General features: G+C 54.1%; 1 protein-coding gene across 1 annotated transcript; it reads left to right on the top strand.

The window, feature by feature from the left end:
* Positions 1–11: 11 nt before the first annotated feature.
* FES (FES proto-oncogene, tyrosine kinase) lies at positions 12–11,850 on the top strand. The gene is made up of 19 exons (XM_017854994.1): positions 12–139; positions 631–852; positions 1,006–1,179; positions 2,557–2,653; positions 2,783–2,966; positions 5,453–5,590; positions 5,664–5,783; positions 5,987–6,109; positions 6,237–6,423; positions 6,546–6,629; positions 7,129–7,338; positions 7,699–7,821; positions 8,201–8,254; positions 8,835–8,953; positions 9,229–9,323; positions 9,420–9,543; positions 9,782–9,939; positions 10,056–10,178; positions 11,490–11,850. Exons 2-19 carry the CDS (start codon positions 640–642, stop codon positions 11,630–11,632), a joined length of 2,469 nt encoding a protein of 822 aa, XP_017710483.1. The 5' UTR covers positions 12–139; positions 631–639; the 3' UTR covers positions 11,633–11,850.
* Positions 11,851–15,321: the final 3,471 nt, after the last annotated feature.

Here is a 15,321-nt window from a genome sequence, read left to right as displayed (position 1 = left end):
CCTTCCCCTCCAGAGGCCCGCCCCGGGGCCTGGGCCAACTGAAACCGCGGGAGGAGGAAGCGCGGAATCAGGAACTGGCCGGGGTCGGCACCGGGCCTGAGTCGGTCGGAGGCCGCCCCAGGAGCAGCTGCCCGCGCGGGTAACTCTAGCCCCGGGGCCTGGAGGAGCGGTGGGAGCAGGGGGCACAGCAGGCAGGGGCAGAGCAGGCATTCCGAGGGCCGGAGACCCACCCAGGTGGGGGTAGGGGCCGCGGAAGGGCGGGGATGGCCGCAGGAGCAGGGCTCAGGCCGTGGCAGCCTGAGGCTTCAACTGGGGCAGCCTTGGCCAGTCGAGGACCTGGGCAAGGGTGTCCTTGTAAGGGGCGGTGGGTGGAAGGGCCTGGGGAGAGAGGCTCCAGGTTGGCTCCTGTTCCCGAACGGGGGAGGGAACCCTGACACTAAGGAAGCAATGAGGGCCAGTCCCCAGGCCAGGCTGCTGCTAGGTACCCATGGCTGCCTGTGAGAGAGGCAGGACTCCACCTCCTCCCTGTCTGTAGCCCATCCTGACCCTATAGTCTCCAGCCTCCTCTTCCCATGCCTCCATCTCCAGCTGCTGCCTTGCCCCCAGGGATGGCCCCCTTTCTGTCCCCAGGACAGCACTATGGGCTTCTCTTCGGAGCTGTGCACCCCCCAGGGCCACGGGGTCCTGCAGCAGATGCAGGAGGCCGAGCTTCGTCTACTGGAGGGCATGAGAAAGTGGATGGCCCAGCGGGTCAAGAGTGACAGGGAGTATGCAGGACTGCTTCACCACATGTCCGTGCAGGACAGTGGGGGCCAGAGCCGGGGCATCAGCCCCGACAGCCCCATCAGCCAGGTGGGTCTCCGTGGGACTCTTGTGGGTGCTGGCTGTAACTGCCTTCTCCTTCCTCTCCCGGGGGCCCTCTGGGGCAGTGGTTGGAGATTTGGCAGGCCCAGCCTTGGGAGCCATTGTCCCCTCCTCCCTGCCTCCCCAATGTGTGCTGTATAGTCCTGGATGGAGATCACCAGCCAAACTGAGGGCCTGAGCCGGTTGCTGCGGCAGCACGCAGAGGATCTGAACTCAGGGCCTCTGAGCAAGTTGAACCTGCTCATCCGGGAACGGCAGCAGCTTCGCAAGACCTACAGCGAGCAGTGGCAGCAGCTGCAGCAGGAGCTCACCAAGGTGAGCGGGCAGCAATGGGGCTTCAGTCATTTCTATTTAAATTTTGAGCCTCCAAGGGGTTGTTTTGCACAAGAGGCACTGGATTCACTGGGGAAGTGGAAGTCCCTGACCGCAGGCCTGGCTTGCTCTAACCTTGATGCAGCTTCCTCTCTTCCTCCCCTACGTTGGGCTGGCTTGCAGCAAGGCCTCTCTGTGCTTTTTCTGTGCCTGGGCAAAGTGCTGGGAATGTAAGGATGAGTGACCGGTCATTTGCCTGGGAGAAGCTCAGAATCGGTACTCGCCTCCACACTGTGCCATCTGACTCTGGGTTCTGAGAGTCTGGGAGAGGAATGAGGGTCAGTCTGTTTGCCTTCCACCTAGGCAGGCTCCTCTCAGGGCCCCAGAGACTGGGCAGCAGCATGGCCTCCTGAAGGTCAAGGACTTGGGCGGTGAAGTCAGCCTGCCTAGGTTTGAATCCCACCGAGCTCCTCAGTCTAGAGGCTGTGTGATTTGGAGCTGGCTATTTATCTGGGAGCCTAGTGCCCCCATTCAGTGTGCTGGTCACCCTCCCTGCACCACACCCCTTCCTCAAGTGCAGAGCCCAGCCTCGCCATGGACCCACAGCGGCCCCTGGTGGCCACCCTGGCCCCATTCCTCTCCCCGAAAGATCATCTAATTCAAGGGTGGGCCCATTTTTGTAAAGTTTTGCTGGAACACAGCTATGCCCCTTTGTTTTCATATTGTCTGTGACTACAATGACAGAGTTGAGTAATTGTGACGGAGACTATATGGCCTACAAGCCTAAAATATTTATTTACTATCTGGCTCTTTAAGAAAAAGACGGATCTAGTCGAGGAATTTAGCTCAGTTACAGATGGGGAAACTGAGGTTGGCCCTTGCCCAATATATCCCAGCACATAAACAGGAGAACGGGGACGAGAACACTGATCTCGGGCTGTCATCTATTCCTACTGCCAAGAACATAATTTGCAGGACCCAGTGCAAAATGAAATTGTGGGGGTCTTTGTTAAAAGATTGTTAAGAATTTCAAGGTGGTAATAATGGAGCATGAAACCAAGCACAGGGCCCTTTTACATGTAGAGCCCCGTGTGACTGCATAGGCCGCACACACCTGCAACTGGCCCTGCCTGCCATCAGGCTACCATTCTCAGTCCAAGGAGGGACCGTTGTAGCCTGTAGTCTACCTCTTTGCCTCCCCAAGGGGCCTGTCTTTAACAGGCCCTCTGATCTTTGACTCTCACACTAGCAGCCAGCTTTCCCAGAAGTCTCCAGGTGCTCCTTGCCTGACGACAGGACCTTTCCAGGGCTTCACCCCAGGCAAGAATCTTCCACAGTTGGGGACGTGCTGCCCCACACTGGCTTCTTCTCTCTCCCTAGACTCACAGCCAGGACATTGAGAAGCTGAAGAGCCAGTACCGAGCCCTGGCACGGGACAGTGCCCAAGCCAAGCGCAAGTACCAGGAGGCCAGCAAAGGTTCGTGGCTTCCCTTGCTGGCAGGGAGGGAATCCAAAGCCATTGCTGACCTGTCCTTGGGTACCCAGAGAGTGGGGGCTGCCTGGGCCTCCATGCAGTCATCTATACCCCTTGCCCCCCATCCGGCAGACAAGGACCGTGACAAGGCCAAGGACAAGTATGTGCGCAGCCTGTGGAAGCTCTTTGCTCACCACAACCGCTATGTGCTGGGCGTGCGGGCTGCACAGCTACACCACCAGCACCACCACCAGCTCCTGCTGCCCGGCCTGCTGCGGTCACTGCAGGACCTGCACGAGGAGATGGCTTGCATCCTGTAAGCCTGCAGCCCCGTCCCCTGGCCCCCACCCTTGAGCAGCCCTAAGCCCAGCCATCAGGCCCAGAGGCAGGACCCAGAAAATCCATTGCTGGGAAAGTGCTGGCCATGTAACCACATGAGAATGGGACCTGGGCCAAGGACTGGAAACAGGCACCTTACCTCCAAATTACACTGTTCTAGGGTCCCATTATTCCAGGGTTTTATTACATTCATTGAGCACTGTGCCAGGCTCTGGATTATAGCAGAGAACAATGGTAGACAAAAACATCTATCCTCAGGGATCTTTTGTGTTGGTGGAGTGAGGATGTGAGGAGCACTAAGAGCCATGGAGAAAAATAAAGTAAGAGAAGTGGATTGGGACCTGAGAGCACGGAGGCAAGGGAGGAGGTGATAGTTTTCCACAGAGTGGTCTGGAAAAGCCTCTTGAGAGGTGACATTCAAAGAGGCCCCTGAGAGGGGCACAGGAGTGAATCCTGGGGCTATTTGGAGAAAGACAATTCCAGAAAAGAGGACAGCAAGTACACAGGCCCTGAGGTAGAAGAGTACCAGGGACTAATAGCCAGGAACCAGTGGTGCCTCTGAGAGTGAGGGAGGGGGAGAGTCATACATGAGGTTAGAGGAGTCAGGCGTCAAGGGCTACTGGGTGATAGAGGGTTCAGCAGGGCCATGGTGAGGACTTTGGCTCTGGGCGAACAAGAATGGCATGATCTGACCTCTTGTTTTTTTGTTTCATTTTGTTTTAATTTTTTTTGAGTCAGGTCTCTCTCTGTTGCCCAGGCTGGAGTGCAGTGGCATGATCTCGGCTTACTGCAACCTCCCCCTCCCCCTCCCAGGTTCAAGCGATTCCCCTGCCTCAGCCTCCCGAGTAGCTGGAACTATGGGCATGCACCACCACACCCAGCTAATTTTTGTATTTTTAGTAGAGATGGGGTTTCACCATGTTACCCAGGCTGGTCTCTAACTTCTGAGTTCAAAGTGATCTGCCTGCCTCTGTCTCCCAAAGTGCTGGGATTACAGGCATGAGCCACCATGCCCAGCCCTGACCTCTGTTTTAATAAGGCCACTCTGGCTGCTATGCTGCGAATAGACTTCAGGGGGCAAGGACAGAAGCTGGGAGGCCAGAGAGCAGGCTCTTGCAGTAATCCATATCCAAACTTTTGGCCACTAGGACAGGGAGGTAGCAATGGAGGTGAGAAGCGGTCAGGTCCTGGGGCTAATTTGAAGGTGGAGCCGGTAGGATTTCCCTATGGATTGGAAGTGGAGCGTGAAATAGAGGAGTCGGTCGGGGTAACTCTGGGGATTTGGCCTGGAGCAGCTGGAAGATGGAGTGGCTGTTAACTTACGTAGGGAAGGCTGTGGGAGGAAGAGGTTTAGGATTCTAGGGTAGCCATTCATTCATTCATTCATTCATTCATTTATTTAGAGATGTAGTCTCACTCTTTCGCCAGACTGGAGTGCAGTGGCGCAATCTTGGCTCACTGCAACCTTCACCCCCCGGGCTCAAGAGATTCTCCTGCCTCAGCCTCCCGAGTAGCTCGGATTACAGGCACATGCCACCACGTCCAGCTAATATTTGTATTTTTAGTAGAGATGGGGTTTTGCCATGTTGGCCAGGCTGGTCTCCATCTCTTGACCTCATGATCTACCCACCTCAGCCTCCCAAAGTGCTGGGATTACAGGCATGAGCCACTGTGCCCAGCCTCAATTTTCAACTGGAGAGGTTGGGGTGTCTTAGAGCTAGCCAATGGGACATTTTGAGTAGCTGAGTGAGTACATGAGGTTGGGGCCCAGGGTAGGTGCCTGGGCTGGGAGATATGGACGGGGGTGGGCAGCATGTTGATGGCTTATTTGGTAGTGGGTATGCAGAGCTAACTAACCAGGCCAGGGATGACTGTAGCTCATGTTTACTGAGCACTCCCTGTACAGCAGACACTCTGCACACAGGATCCCAATTAGATCCCTTCTTTTGAGATGGTATCTCACTCTGTCACCCAGGCTGGAGTGCGGTGGTGCGATCTTGGCTCACTGCAACCCCCACCTCCCGGGTTTAAGCAATTCTCCTGCCTCAGCCTCCCAAGTAGCCAAGTAGCTGGGACTACAGGCATGTGCCACCATGCCTGGCTAATTTTTGTATTTGTTTTTTTTCAGTAGAGACGGGGTTTCACCATGTTAGCCAGGCTGGTCTCAAACTCCTGACCTCAGGCAGTCCACCCGCCTCGACCTCCCAGTGTTGGTATTACAGGCATGAGCCACTGTGCCCGGCCCACTGGATCCTTATTACAACTGCCAGTGTCCCTCTTATACATATCAGGAAATAGAAGATTAGGGAGCAATTAAATAATTTGCCTAGAGTAGCATGGCTAGCACCAAGTGAGGTGGGGATCAACCCCAGCCCTGACTCCAAACCCAGGGTCCTAGGCCTGAACTGCCCAGCCTTGCCCAGCCTGAGGCCTCCCTGACTGGGGATCCCATCTGGGGGGCAGGAAGGAGATCCTGCAGGAATACCTGGAGATTAGCAGCCTGGTGCAGGATGAGGTGGTAGCCATTCACCGGGAGATGGCTGCAGCTGCTGCCCGCATCCAGCCTGAGGCTGAGTACCAAGGCTTCCTTCGACAGTATGGGTAAGCCCTGTTCTTGCTCCTGCTGGGCCCAGGGCTGCCGGCCTGTCCACTGATGGGGCGCTGTCCCCCACAGGTCTGCACCTGACGTCCCACCCTGTGTCACATTCGATGAGTCACTGCTTGAGGAGGGTGAACCACTGGAGCCTGGGGAGCTCCAGCTGAACGAGCTGACTGTGGAGAGCGTGCAGCACACGTGGGTGGTGGCTTCGCACCTGGGCTGCGGCGGGGCTCCCAGCAGACCATGGGTGTTTATGTAGGCAGGGCTAGGTCGTGGACACTGCCCACACAGAGCTGTCACCAGGTGGCTGGGCTTGCTTGGCTCTACAGGGATGCACTGGACGTGGGTTGAGGGGGCAGGAGGGCTTGGCTCTAATGCTGCCCTTCTCTTGGGTGCAGGCTGACCTCAGTGACAGATGAGCTGGCTGTGGCCACCGAGATGGTGTTCAGGCGGCAGGAGATGGTTACACAGCTGCAACAGGAGCTCCGGAATGAAGAGGAGAACACCCACCCCCGGGGGCGGTGAGTAGGCCCCTGCCTGCAGCAGCCTCTTGGGCCTCCCTCCCTCCTACCTACCCTACCTGCTGCTAGCTACCCGCCGCAGACTGAGCCCTTTCTCACCCACCTTCCCACCCGCCCCTGCCTGCAGGGTGCAGCTGCTGGGCAAGAGGCAGGCGCTGCAGGAAGCACTGCAGGGGCTGCAGGTAGCACGGTGCAACCAGGCCAAGCTGCAGGCCCAGCAGGAGTTGCTGCAGACCAAGCTGGAGCAGCTGGGCCCCGGCGAGCCCCCGCCCGTGCTGCTCCTGCAGGATGACCGCCACTCCACATCGTCCTCGGTGAGCTGCCCAGCCTGCACCACTGCCCTGCCACCGGCCTGCCCACCTGGGGCTGTGCTCCTCATTTTCGCCCTCCCCCTCCCTAAGCCTGGCCACCCGCTGACGTCTGTCCCTGGCCTCAGGAGCAGGAGCGAGAGGGGGGAAGGACGCCCACGCTGGAGATCCTTAAGAGCCACATCTCAGGAATCTTCCGCCCCAAGTTCTCGGTGAGTGACACCCAGCCTGGACCCCCCTATTGTTGTGTTTCAAATTTAGTCACTGGGATGTCCTAGAGAGGAGGCTCTGCCCAGGCTGCTTTTATTGGGAAGTGCCTCTCTTCCCTGGGATTCCAGGCTGCACATGTCCCCAAACCCTGCCACCCCTGTGACCCCTCCCTCTCCATTGCCTCTGTGTGCTAAAGGGACCAGCAACCTTGACTATTCCATGGCTCTCCCTGTTCCAGGAGTAGTTGGGGGCCTGTGGCCTGGAGGAGGAGGCACCAGCTTGGTTTGGGGTCTTCCTGCCTGGGCTTCCCTTCCCATCTCTGCCCAGCATGAGCCTGGGCTAGTCCACTGCCCACTCCAGGGGCCTGTGGATGGCTCTGCATGCCACTCTGTGGTTGTGAGGGCTGAGGGCATATAGAGGGGAGAGAGAGACCCCTGGCTGCCCCCATGGCCTCTTCAACAAGCTGGTTGAGTGACTCCTCCTCGATCCTCCTTTGCCCAGCTCCCTCCACCGCTGCAGCTTGTTCCGGAGGTGCAGAAGCCCCTGCATGAGCAGCTGTGGTACCACGGGGCCATCCCAAGGGCAGAGGTGGCTGAGTTGCTGGTGCACTCTGGGGACTTCCTGGTGCGGGAGAGCCAGGGCAAGCAGGAGTACGTGCTGTCAGTGCTGTGGGATGGTCTGCCCCGGCACTTCATCATCCAGTCCTTGGACGTGAGTGGGGCTGGGACCCGAGCCTTCCAGGCCTCACTCTTCCCCTCCCTTCCCTTCTCCAAGGGGAATGACCTTTCAGGGTAGGGGGTAGCTGTCAGGTGTTGAATGCCTCCCTAGCAGGGCTGGCTGGAAGGGGCCACAGAGACCACCCAGTCACTGCAACAAAATAGAGGCTTAAGCGTGAGTCCTTCCTGGTGGGGCAGCAGGATGTCATGCTCTATCAGATGGCATCTTTTCTGGAGGTCTTTCTGCCCCTGGTCCTGGGCAGGCCATTTCTCCCCTGCTGCTCTCCCTTTCCCCTCCCAGGGCTCAGGCCCCCTCAGAATGGAGGCTGTTGACCCCAGGTCCTCTGCCCTGCAGAACCTGTACCGACTGGAAGGGGAAGGCTTTCCCAGCATTCCCTTGCTCATCGACCACCTACTGAGCACCCAGCAGCCCCTCACCAAGAAGAGCGGTGTCGTCCTGCACAGGGCTGTGCCCAAGGTGAGCCTGCACCCAGCCCGGCCCATGCCACCTGTGGCAGGGCTTGGGGAGTGTGGGTCAGGCCCACCCAGCGTCTGAGCAGAAAGGGCTTTCCAGGCCTTCCATGTACATACAAGGTGCAGAGTGAGTGACCCTCGGGGCCAGCCTCGCTCTAGGTTTGGAATGTCAGGGCCACTCCTACACCATGGGGTGTACATACCAGGCGGGTGCTTACCTGGTCAGGGTACCTGCCTGGACCCCATATCATTTCAGTGTGCTCCCGTGTGGTCCCACCCCCGGTCACATATGGAGGCGTCAAGAAATGGAGGACATAGCCCTTCTAAGGGCCCAGCACCCCTTTTCTTCAGACTTCTGATCCCCTAACTCCTCTCTTCCCCAGGACAAGTGGGTGCTGAACCATGAGGACCTGGTGTTGGGCGAGCAGATTGGACGGGTGAGTGCACCTCTGCTGGTCTCCTTGTCGCTGACAGCTTCTCCCGAGTCACGCCTGGGCCCCCTGTGCTACCACCCAGAGACCTCCATGCCCCATCTGATTCCCCACTTGTACCCCAACTCCCTGCCCAGCCCCCACCACACACCGTCCTCCAGGAAACGGGATAGTACCTACCCTGAAAACTCCCAGCAGACAGCTCTGCCAGCATCCTGACCTCATTACCCCCACCCAGGCCGCCCCCCTCGAGCTCTTGTGTGCACACAGGGAGACACCCTGTTACTGTAAACCATAAGATACCTATTTAGGGAAGAAATCACTTTCCTAAAAATCAGAATGCTTTTCAAACCCAAGGGAGAGTGATTTTTGCATTTCCACGTCACTTCTGTCAGGAAGGGTGGCACATTGGAGGCAACTTTCCCTGCCTGCCCCATGTGCTCTCTAGGTTCCCCAGCGAGGGACAAACTCCCAGAGAGCCTGTGTGAGGTGTCCAAGCACGGGGGCTGAGTAAAGAATGGGTGGGGAGCAGAAAAGAGAATCGTGGGACTGGGAAGGCCGTGGTAGGAGCCCAAGACTGTTTCAGGGGAACTTTGGCGAAGTGTTCAGCGGACGCCTGCGAGCCGACAACACCCTGGTGGCAGTGAAGTCTTGTCGAGAGACGCTCCCACCTGACCTCAAGGCCAAGTTTCTACAGGAAGCGAGGTGGGTGATAAACTGATGATCTCCACGGGTCCCGCATACACAGAGGTTACACTGCATGGCACAGTGTAAAGTGCTTGACCTCTGTGGTGGCGTTTAATCCTCGAGGCCCCCCCATTGCGGGTAGTACCCCCTTATAGTGCCGAGGGGTAGAGGCTGCCCCAGATCACACGTCCGGGTCTGCTGGCCTTGGAGGCCAAGCTCTTCTCCCATCATCCCTGAGGGGCCCTGGGGAGATGGGCCTGGCCACATGGAGTCTGAGCAGCAGTGCCCTCCAGGATCCTGAAGCAGTACAGCCACCCTAACATCGTGCGTCTCATTGGTGTCTGCACCCAGAAGCAGCCCATCTACATCGTCATGGAGCTCGTGCAGGGTGAGCGTGGGGTGCTGAGCTCCAGGTAGGGCACGCAGCCTGGCCAGGTGGCACCCCTACCGCAGGAGGCTCAGCACGGGTCCTCCCCACCTGCAGGGGGCGACTTCCTGACCTTCCTCCGCACGGAGGGGGCCCGCCTGCGGGTGAAGATTCTGCTGCAGATGGTGGGGGATGCAGCTGCTGGCATGGAGTACCTGGAGAGCAAGTGCTGCATACATCGGTGAGTGGGTGGTGGCCACGGGCCCTGCCAACACCTCTGACCAGAGTCAAGAAGTACCTATACCTCTAGGGCCCCTGCCGGACTATCAGGCATCAGCTCCAGAGGGGGAGTGGGCCTCTCCGGTAGACAGGGGTGCCCGGAGCTGGGAGCAGCTTTTGTCCTTGGCTTTTCTAGAGTGTTCAGCCAGGGCTGGGCAGGCAACTATTGGCCAAATGAGCCCCTGCCCTGTCTCACCCAGGGACCTGGCTGCTCGGAACTGCCTGGTGACAGAGAAGAATGTCCTGAAGATCAGTGACTTTGGGATGTCCCGAGAGGAAGCTGATGGGGTCTACGCGGCCTCAGGGGGCCTCAGACAAGTCCCTGTGAAGTGGACTGCACCTGAGGCCCTTAACTACGGTACCTAGTCCCTGTCCACCCTGGACTGCATGGCCAGAGGCAAGGCCTGGGTCCTGCTTCCTCCCTCGCCCTGGTCCCAGGGAGGGTCTACTCATGCTGCCTGGCCTCCTCTGCAGGCCGCTACTCCTCCGAGAGCGACGTGTGGAGCTTTGGCATCTTGCTGTGGGAGACCTTCAGCCTGGGGGCCTCCCCCTATCCCAACCTTAGCAATCAGCAGACACGGGAGTTCGTGGAGAAGGGTAAGCACCCTGTGATGACAGCAGCCTCAGGCTGCACCCTCTTCCAGATGCTCCAGCGAGACTCTTCAAAATCCCTTAATGCCAACCTTCCCACCAGGCAGAATAAGAATAACCTGGCCAGTGGCTCATGCCTGTCATCCCAGCACTTTGGGAGGCTGAGCTGGGTGGATCACTTGATCCCAGGAGTTCGAGATCAGCCTGGACAACACAGTGAAACTCCATCTGTACCAAAAATACAAAAATAGGCTGGGCGCGGTGGCTCACACCTGTAATCCCAGCACTTTGGGAGGCCTGACCAACATGGTGAAACCCCGTCTCTACTAAAAATACAAAATTTAGCCAGGTATGGTGGCACGTGCCTATAATCCCAGCTATTTGGGAGGCTGAGATGGGAGAATTGCTTGAACCCAGGAGGCAGACGCTGGAGTGAGCTGAGATTGTGCCACTGCACTCCAGCCTGGGCGACAAGAGCAAAACTCCATCTCAAAAAAAAACCAAAAAACACAAAAAGTAGCTGGGTGTGGTGACATGTGCCTGTAGTCCCTGCTACTCAGGAGGCTGAGGCGGGAGGATCACTGGAGCATGGGAGGCAGAGGTTGCAGTGAGCTGAGATCATGCCACTGCACTCCAACCTGGGTGACAGAGAGAGACTTTGACTCAAAAAAGAAAAAAACTCGGGCGCAGTGGCTCATGCCTGTAATTTCAACACTTTGAGAGGCTGAGGAGTGTGGATCATTTGAGTCTAGGAGTTTGAGACTAGCGTGGCCAACATGGCAAAACCCTGTCTCTACTAAAACTACAAAAAATCAGCCAGGTGTGGTGGCAGAAGCCTGTAATCCCAGCTACTTGGGAGGCTGAGGCACAAGAATCGCTTGAACCTGGGAGGTGGAGGTTGCAGTGAGCTGAGATCGCACCACTGCATTCCAGCCTGGGTGACAGAGTGAAACTCTATCTCAAAAAAAATAAAAAATAAAAAAAAAATAGAATATCCCTGTAGCTACTACTGAGTGAGCACCTGTTCTGTGCTAGACCACACGTTATTTAATTTGCTCATCACTACATGTGTGGTAGGGATTAATATGTCCCTTTCTCAGATGGAAAAACAGACTGGCAGTGGACACAAAACTAGCATATGGTGGGATTGGGATCAGAAGCCAGGCCTGTTTGTCCTTTGGGCCCTTGGTGGAGAACAGTGCGTCCTTCAGAACAGTGCATCTTAAGCAGCTCCTATGGCTCATGGTATCCCTCAGAGTCTGCTGAGGACCCTCAAACTCCCTCCTCATGCCTGGTGTGCTGTGCCTCTCCTCACAGGGGGCCGTCTGCCCTGCCCAGAGCTGTGTCCTGATGCCGTGTTCAGGCTCATGGAGCAGTGCTGGGCCTATGAGCCTGGGCAGCGGCCCAGCTTCAGCACCATCTACCAGGAGCTGCAGAGCATCCGAAAGCGGCATCGGTGAGGCTGGGACCCCCTTCTCAAGCTGGTGACCTCTGCAGGCCTAGGTGCAGCTCCTCAGTGGCTCCAGCTCACACGCTGACAGCTCTTCACAGTCATGGACTCCTGCCACCAGCATCCACGCTGCTGGCAGGATGCAGCTCCATGTCTTCTCTGTGTCCCTGCTGCTGCCAGGGCTTCCTCTTCCAGGCAGAAACAATAAAACCACTTGTGCCCACTGAACGCTCCTGGCATGTGCACTCCTCTGGAAGGCAGGTCTCAGAAGGCATGAGTGCTGGTATGGTGGCCGTGGGGAAGGAGGAGGACAGGCAGTATGCATGGGACATGATTTAGTAGCAACTGGATGTGAGACATGGGGAGGGGGAGAGATCAGGATGATAATACAGGCTATGGCCAGATGGCGGTATCATCCCCAGAAATAGGATTATAGGAAGAGGATCAGAGCTTTGAGGAGGATGTGAGTTTAGAGATGTTGCATTTTATTGGAGATAAAAGTGTGGGTGAAGCCAGGTGTGGGGTAGACACCTGTAGTCCCAGGTACTTGGGAGGCCAACGCATGTGGATTGCTTGAGCCTAGTTTGAGACCAGCCTGGGCAACATGGTAAAACTCCGTCTCTACAAAAAAAAAAAAAAGAAAATTAGCCAGGCATGGTGGCACACACCTATAGTCCCAGCTACTCAGGAGGCTGAGGTAGGAGGATCAACTGAGCCCGGGAGGTCAAGGCGGCAGTGAGCTGTGATCACACCGCTGCATTCCAGCCTGGGCAACAAAGCAAGGTCCTGTCTCAAAAATAAATAAATAAAAATAATAAATAATTAAAATGTAGATGAATAGGTCTGGAAGCCCAGAAGAAGGTGAAGGCTCGTCATAGATATGTGAATCATTGGCTTATGAATATTAGAGGATAGCTGACACTATGGATATGTACAACACTCACATAAAATTCAGGAGGAGACGAAAAGAGAGTTCCACTCAAAGGAGACTGATGTAGCTGATGAAGAAAATGCTTTTGAGGAAGTTGTTTCTCAAGAAGAATTTATTGAGGAATCGGATGGAAGACTGGGGAGCCTTCACCTCCTCCCCTAAGTCTCAGTGAAACCTATAAAGTCATCTGAAATATTAATATCACCAAAAGCAAAGTTTGAGAAGATAAGGAAGTGTGAACATACTAAAAAATAGAAAGTGGGAAGTATCTGTAATACAGAAGAACAGGGAAATGAGCAACTTGAAGTAAAATGGCCATCCCTCAAGAAAGTTCAGGAAATAGTTAACATCGGCCAGGCACCGTGGCTCACATCTATAATCCCAGCACTTTGGAAGGCTGAGGCAGGTGGATCACCTAAGGTCAGGAACTCGAGACCAGTCTGGCCAACACAGTAAATCTCCGTCTCTACTGAAAACACAAAAAAATTAGCCAGGCATGGTGGTGTGCACCTGTAATCCCAGCTACTCTGGAGGCTGAGGCAGGAGAATTACTTAACTGGGGAGACTGAGGTTGCAGTGAGCTGAGACTGCACCATTGCACTCCAGCCTGGGCAACAAGAGCAAAGAACAAAACTCTGTCTCAAAAAAACAAAACAAAAATCTATTTTGAAAGAGATGAGAGAGAGCCCTATAACTTGTTTAAACAAGAGGAAGTTGTGTTGTCATGTAATTAAGTAAAAATACTTGGAAGTGAAATAATACCTCCAATGGAAATGGTAGAAAGCAGAACTGAAACACTTCTGCTGGGTAGGATATGGTAGATCTCCGCACGCCACCACTCCCATTGCAACCGCTAGGGAAAAAGCTAAGATGAAAATGTCTTTTTTTTTTTTTTTTTTTTTTTTTTTTTTTTTGAGACGGAGTCTTGCTCTGTTGTGGAGGCTGGAATAGAGTGGCGCAATCTTAGTTCACTGTAACCTCCACCTCTCGGGTTCAAGTGATTCTCCTGCCTCAGCCTCCTGAGTATCTGGGATTACAGGCGCACACCACTACACGTGGCTACTTTTTGTATTTTTAGTAGAGACGGGGTTTCACCATGTTGGTCAGGCTGGTCTCAAACTCCTGACCTCAAGTGACCCGCCTACCTCGGCCTCCCAAAGTGTTGGGATTACAGGCATGAGCCACCGTGCCTGGCCGAAAATGTCTTATTTTTAAAAAGAATGAAGAGTGGTCATAGAAATAAAGACTGAATGGACTAAAATTTCAAGGAGGAAAGAGCCCTTCCAAGTTGAACTAGTGATAGGCAGCTATTTTCTTCCCTGAAACATTTGCCCATTTGGGACATGAGGATCAGACTTGGCCCAAGCAGAGAGACTCTACTGGGGAAGAGAGAAAGGAACAGTTTTTGGTGGTTGCAAGGACTTGCTATGGATTAGGACCTAGAGTAGGCACAAAATGCAGAGCGTTTTCCCCATGGGACATTTGCTGAGTTCTGAGGCAGTGCAGGAGACTGAGAAGACAAGTCCCACAGTCTTGCAGTGTTTAGAGAGGAGGCCCGGAGTGAACAAATAGCTGGCCTCCCCAACATAAAGTATTTGCCAGGTTTTGCACCTGTGTGGGTTGGGAAGCTAAGGAGCTCCCTGTAAATCTCTGAAGAGCAGAACTTTAAGATCTGAGAGAGACAGAAACTGACCAGTCTTTCAATCCAAAATCAAGAGGGTCATTCCTAAGGAACAAGGACAACCAGGAGGGGATTGAGTTTTACTGGAACTGCAACACTGCACCAACCCAGTTTAGTACTTAATTGCATCGAGGTGACTAGCTCCTGTAGGGAATAACAAGATTTGAAGCCCCTATCCTTTTATACCCAATATGTGACATACAATTAAAAATCATAGAGCATGCAAGAAATGGAGAAATATGGGGCTAATACACAAGAGAAAAAATAAACAATAAAACCAGACCCATAGATGATCCAGATATTGGAACTGGCAAAGATTTTTAAATAACTATGGTTAATATGTCAAATAGAGAAGAAGATGGACAAAAAGAAACATGTAGAGAATGTCAACAGAATTGGAATCTATTAAAAGAGAATGAAAAGAGCCTATTGAACTGAAAAATACCTCTGAAATTACAAACTTATTGGATGGATTTCATAAACATTGATAGAAGTAAAGGATAAAATCACAATCGCAGCTGGAAATTAGTCATATCAGAAAACAGAATTAGTGAACTTGATAGGTTAATAGGAGGTACCTAAACTGAAGTACAGAGAGGAAAAAAGAGAATGGAAGCTAAGAAACATGGGACCATATGAGTAATTCAAGTTACAGAAGAAGTGGAGAGAAAACTTAGGTCCAGAACAAGCAGAAAATGACACAAACATATATACAGCAATAAAAAACAAAACAAAACACTAATATATGCACCAACATTGATGAATGTCAAAGACATGTGGCTGGGCACAGTGGCTCATGCCTATAACCCCAGCACTTTGGGAGGCCAAGGTGGGTAAATCACTTGATGCCAGGAGTTCGAGACCAGCCTGGCCAACATGGTGAAACCCTGTCTCTAATAAAAATACAAAAATTAGATGGGTGTAGTGGCACGTGCCTGTAATCCCAGCTACTCAGGAGGCCAAGGCATGAGAATCACTTGAACCCAGGAGGCAGAGGTTGCAGTAAGCTGAGATCGTACCACTGCGCTCCAGCTTGGGTGACAGCAAGACTGTCTCAAAAAAAAAAAAAAAAAAAAAAAAAAAAAAA

Source organism: Rhinopithecus bieti, unplaced genomic scaffold, assembly GCF_001698545.2.
Source record: "Rhinopithecus bieti isolate Rb0 unplaced genomic scaffold, ASM169854v2 scaffold_39857, whole genome shotgun sequence".
Taxonomy (NCBI): domain Eukaryota; kingdom Metazoa; phylum Chordata; class Mammalia; order Primates; family Cercopithecidae; genus Rhinopithecus; species Rhinopithecus bieti.
Note: the sequence above shows the minus strand (reverse complement) of the source record. Positions and strands in the feature narration are given on the sequence as shown.

What these genes read in the sequence shown, in the direction of transcription:
- FES (XM_017854994.1), top strand. Translation starts at nt 640, where the DNA reads ATGGGCTTCTCTTCGGAGCTGTGCACCCCCCAGGGCCACGGGGTCCTG. An exon ending in AGCAAGTGCTGCATACATCG is followed by an intron (nt 9,544 to 9,781) that starts GTGAGTGGGTGG and finishes TGTCTCACCCAG; the next exon opens with GGACCTGGCTGCTCGGAACT. An exon ending in ACGGGAGTTCGTGGAGAAGG is followed by an intron (nt 10,179 to 11,489) that starts GTAAGCACCCTG and finishes CTCTCCTCACAG; the next exon opens with GGGGCCGTCTGCCCTGCCCA.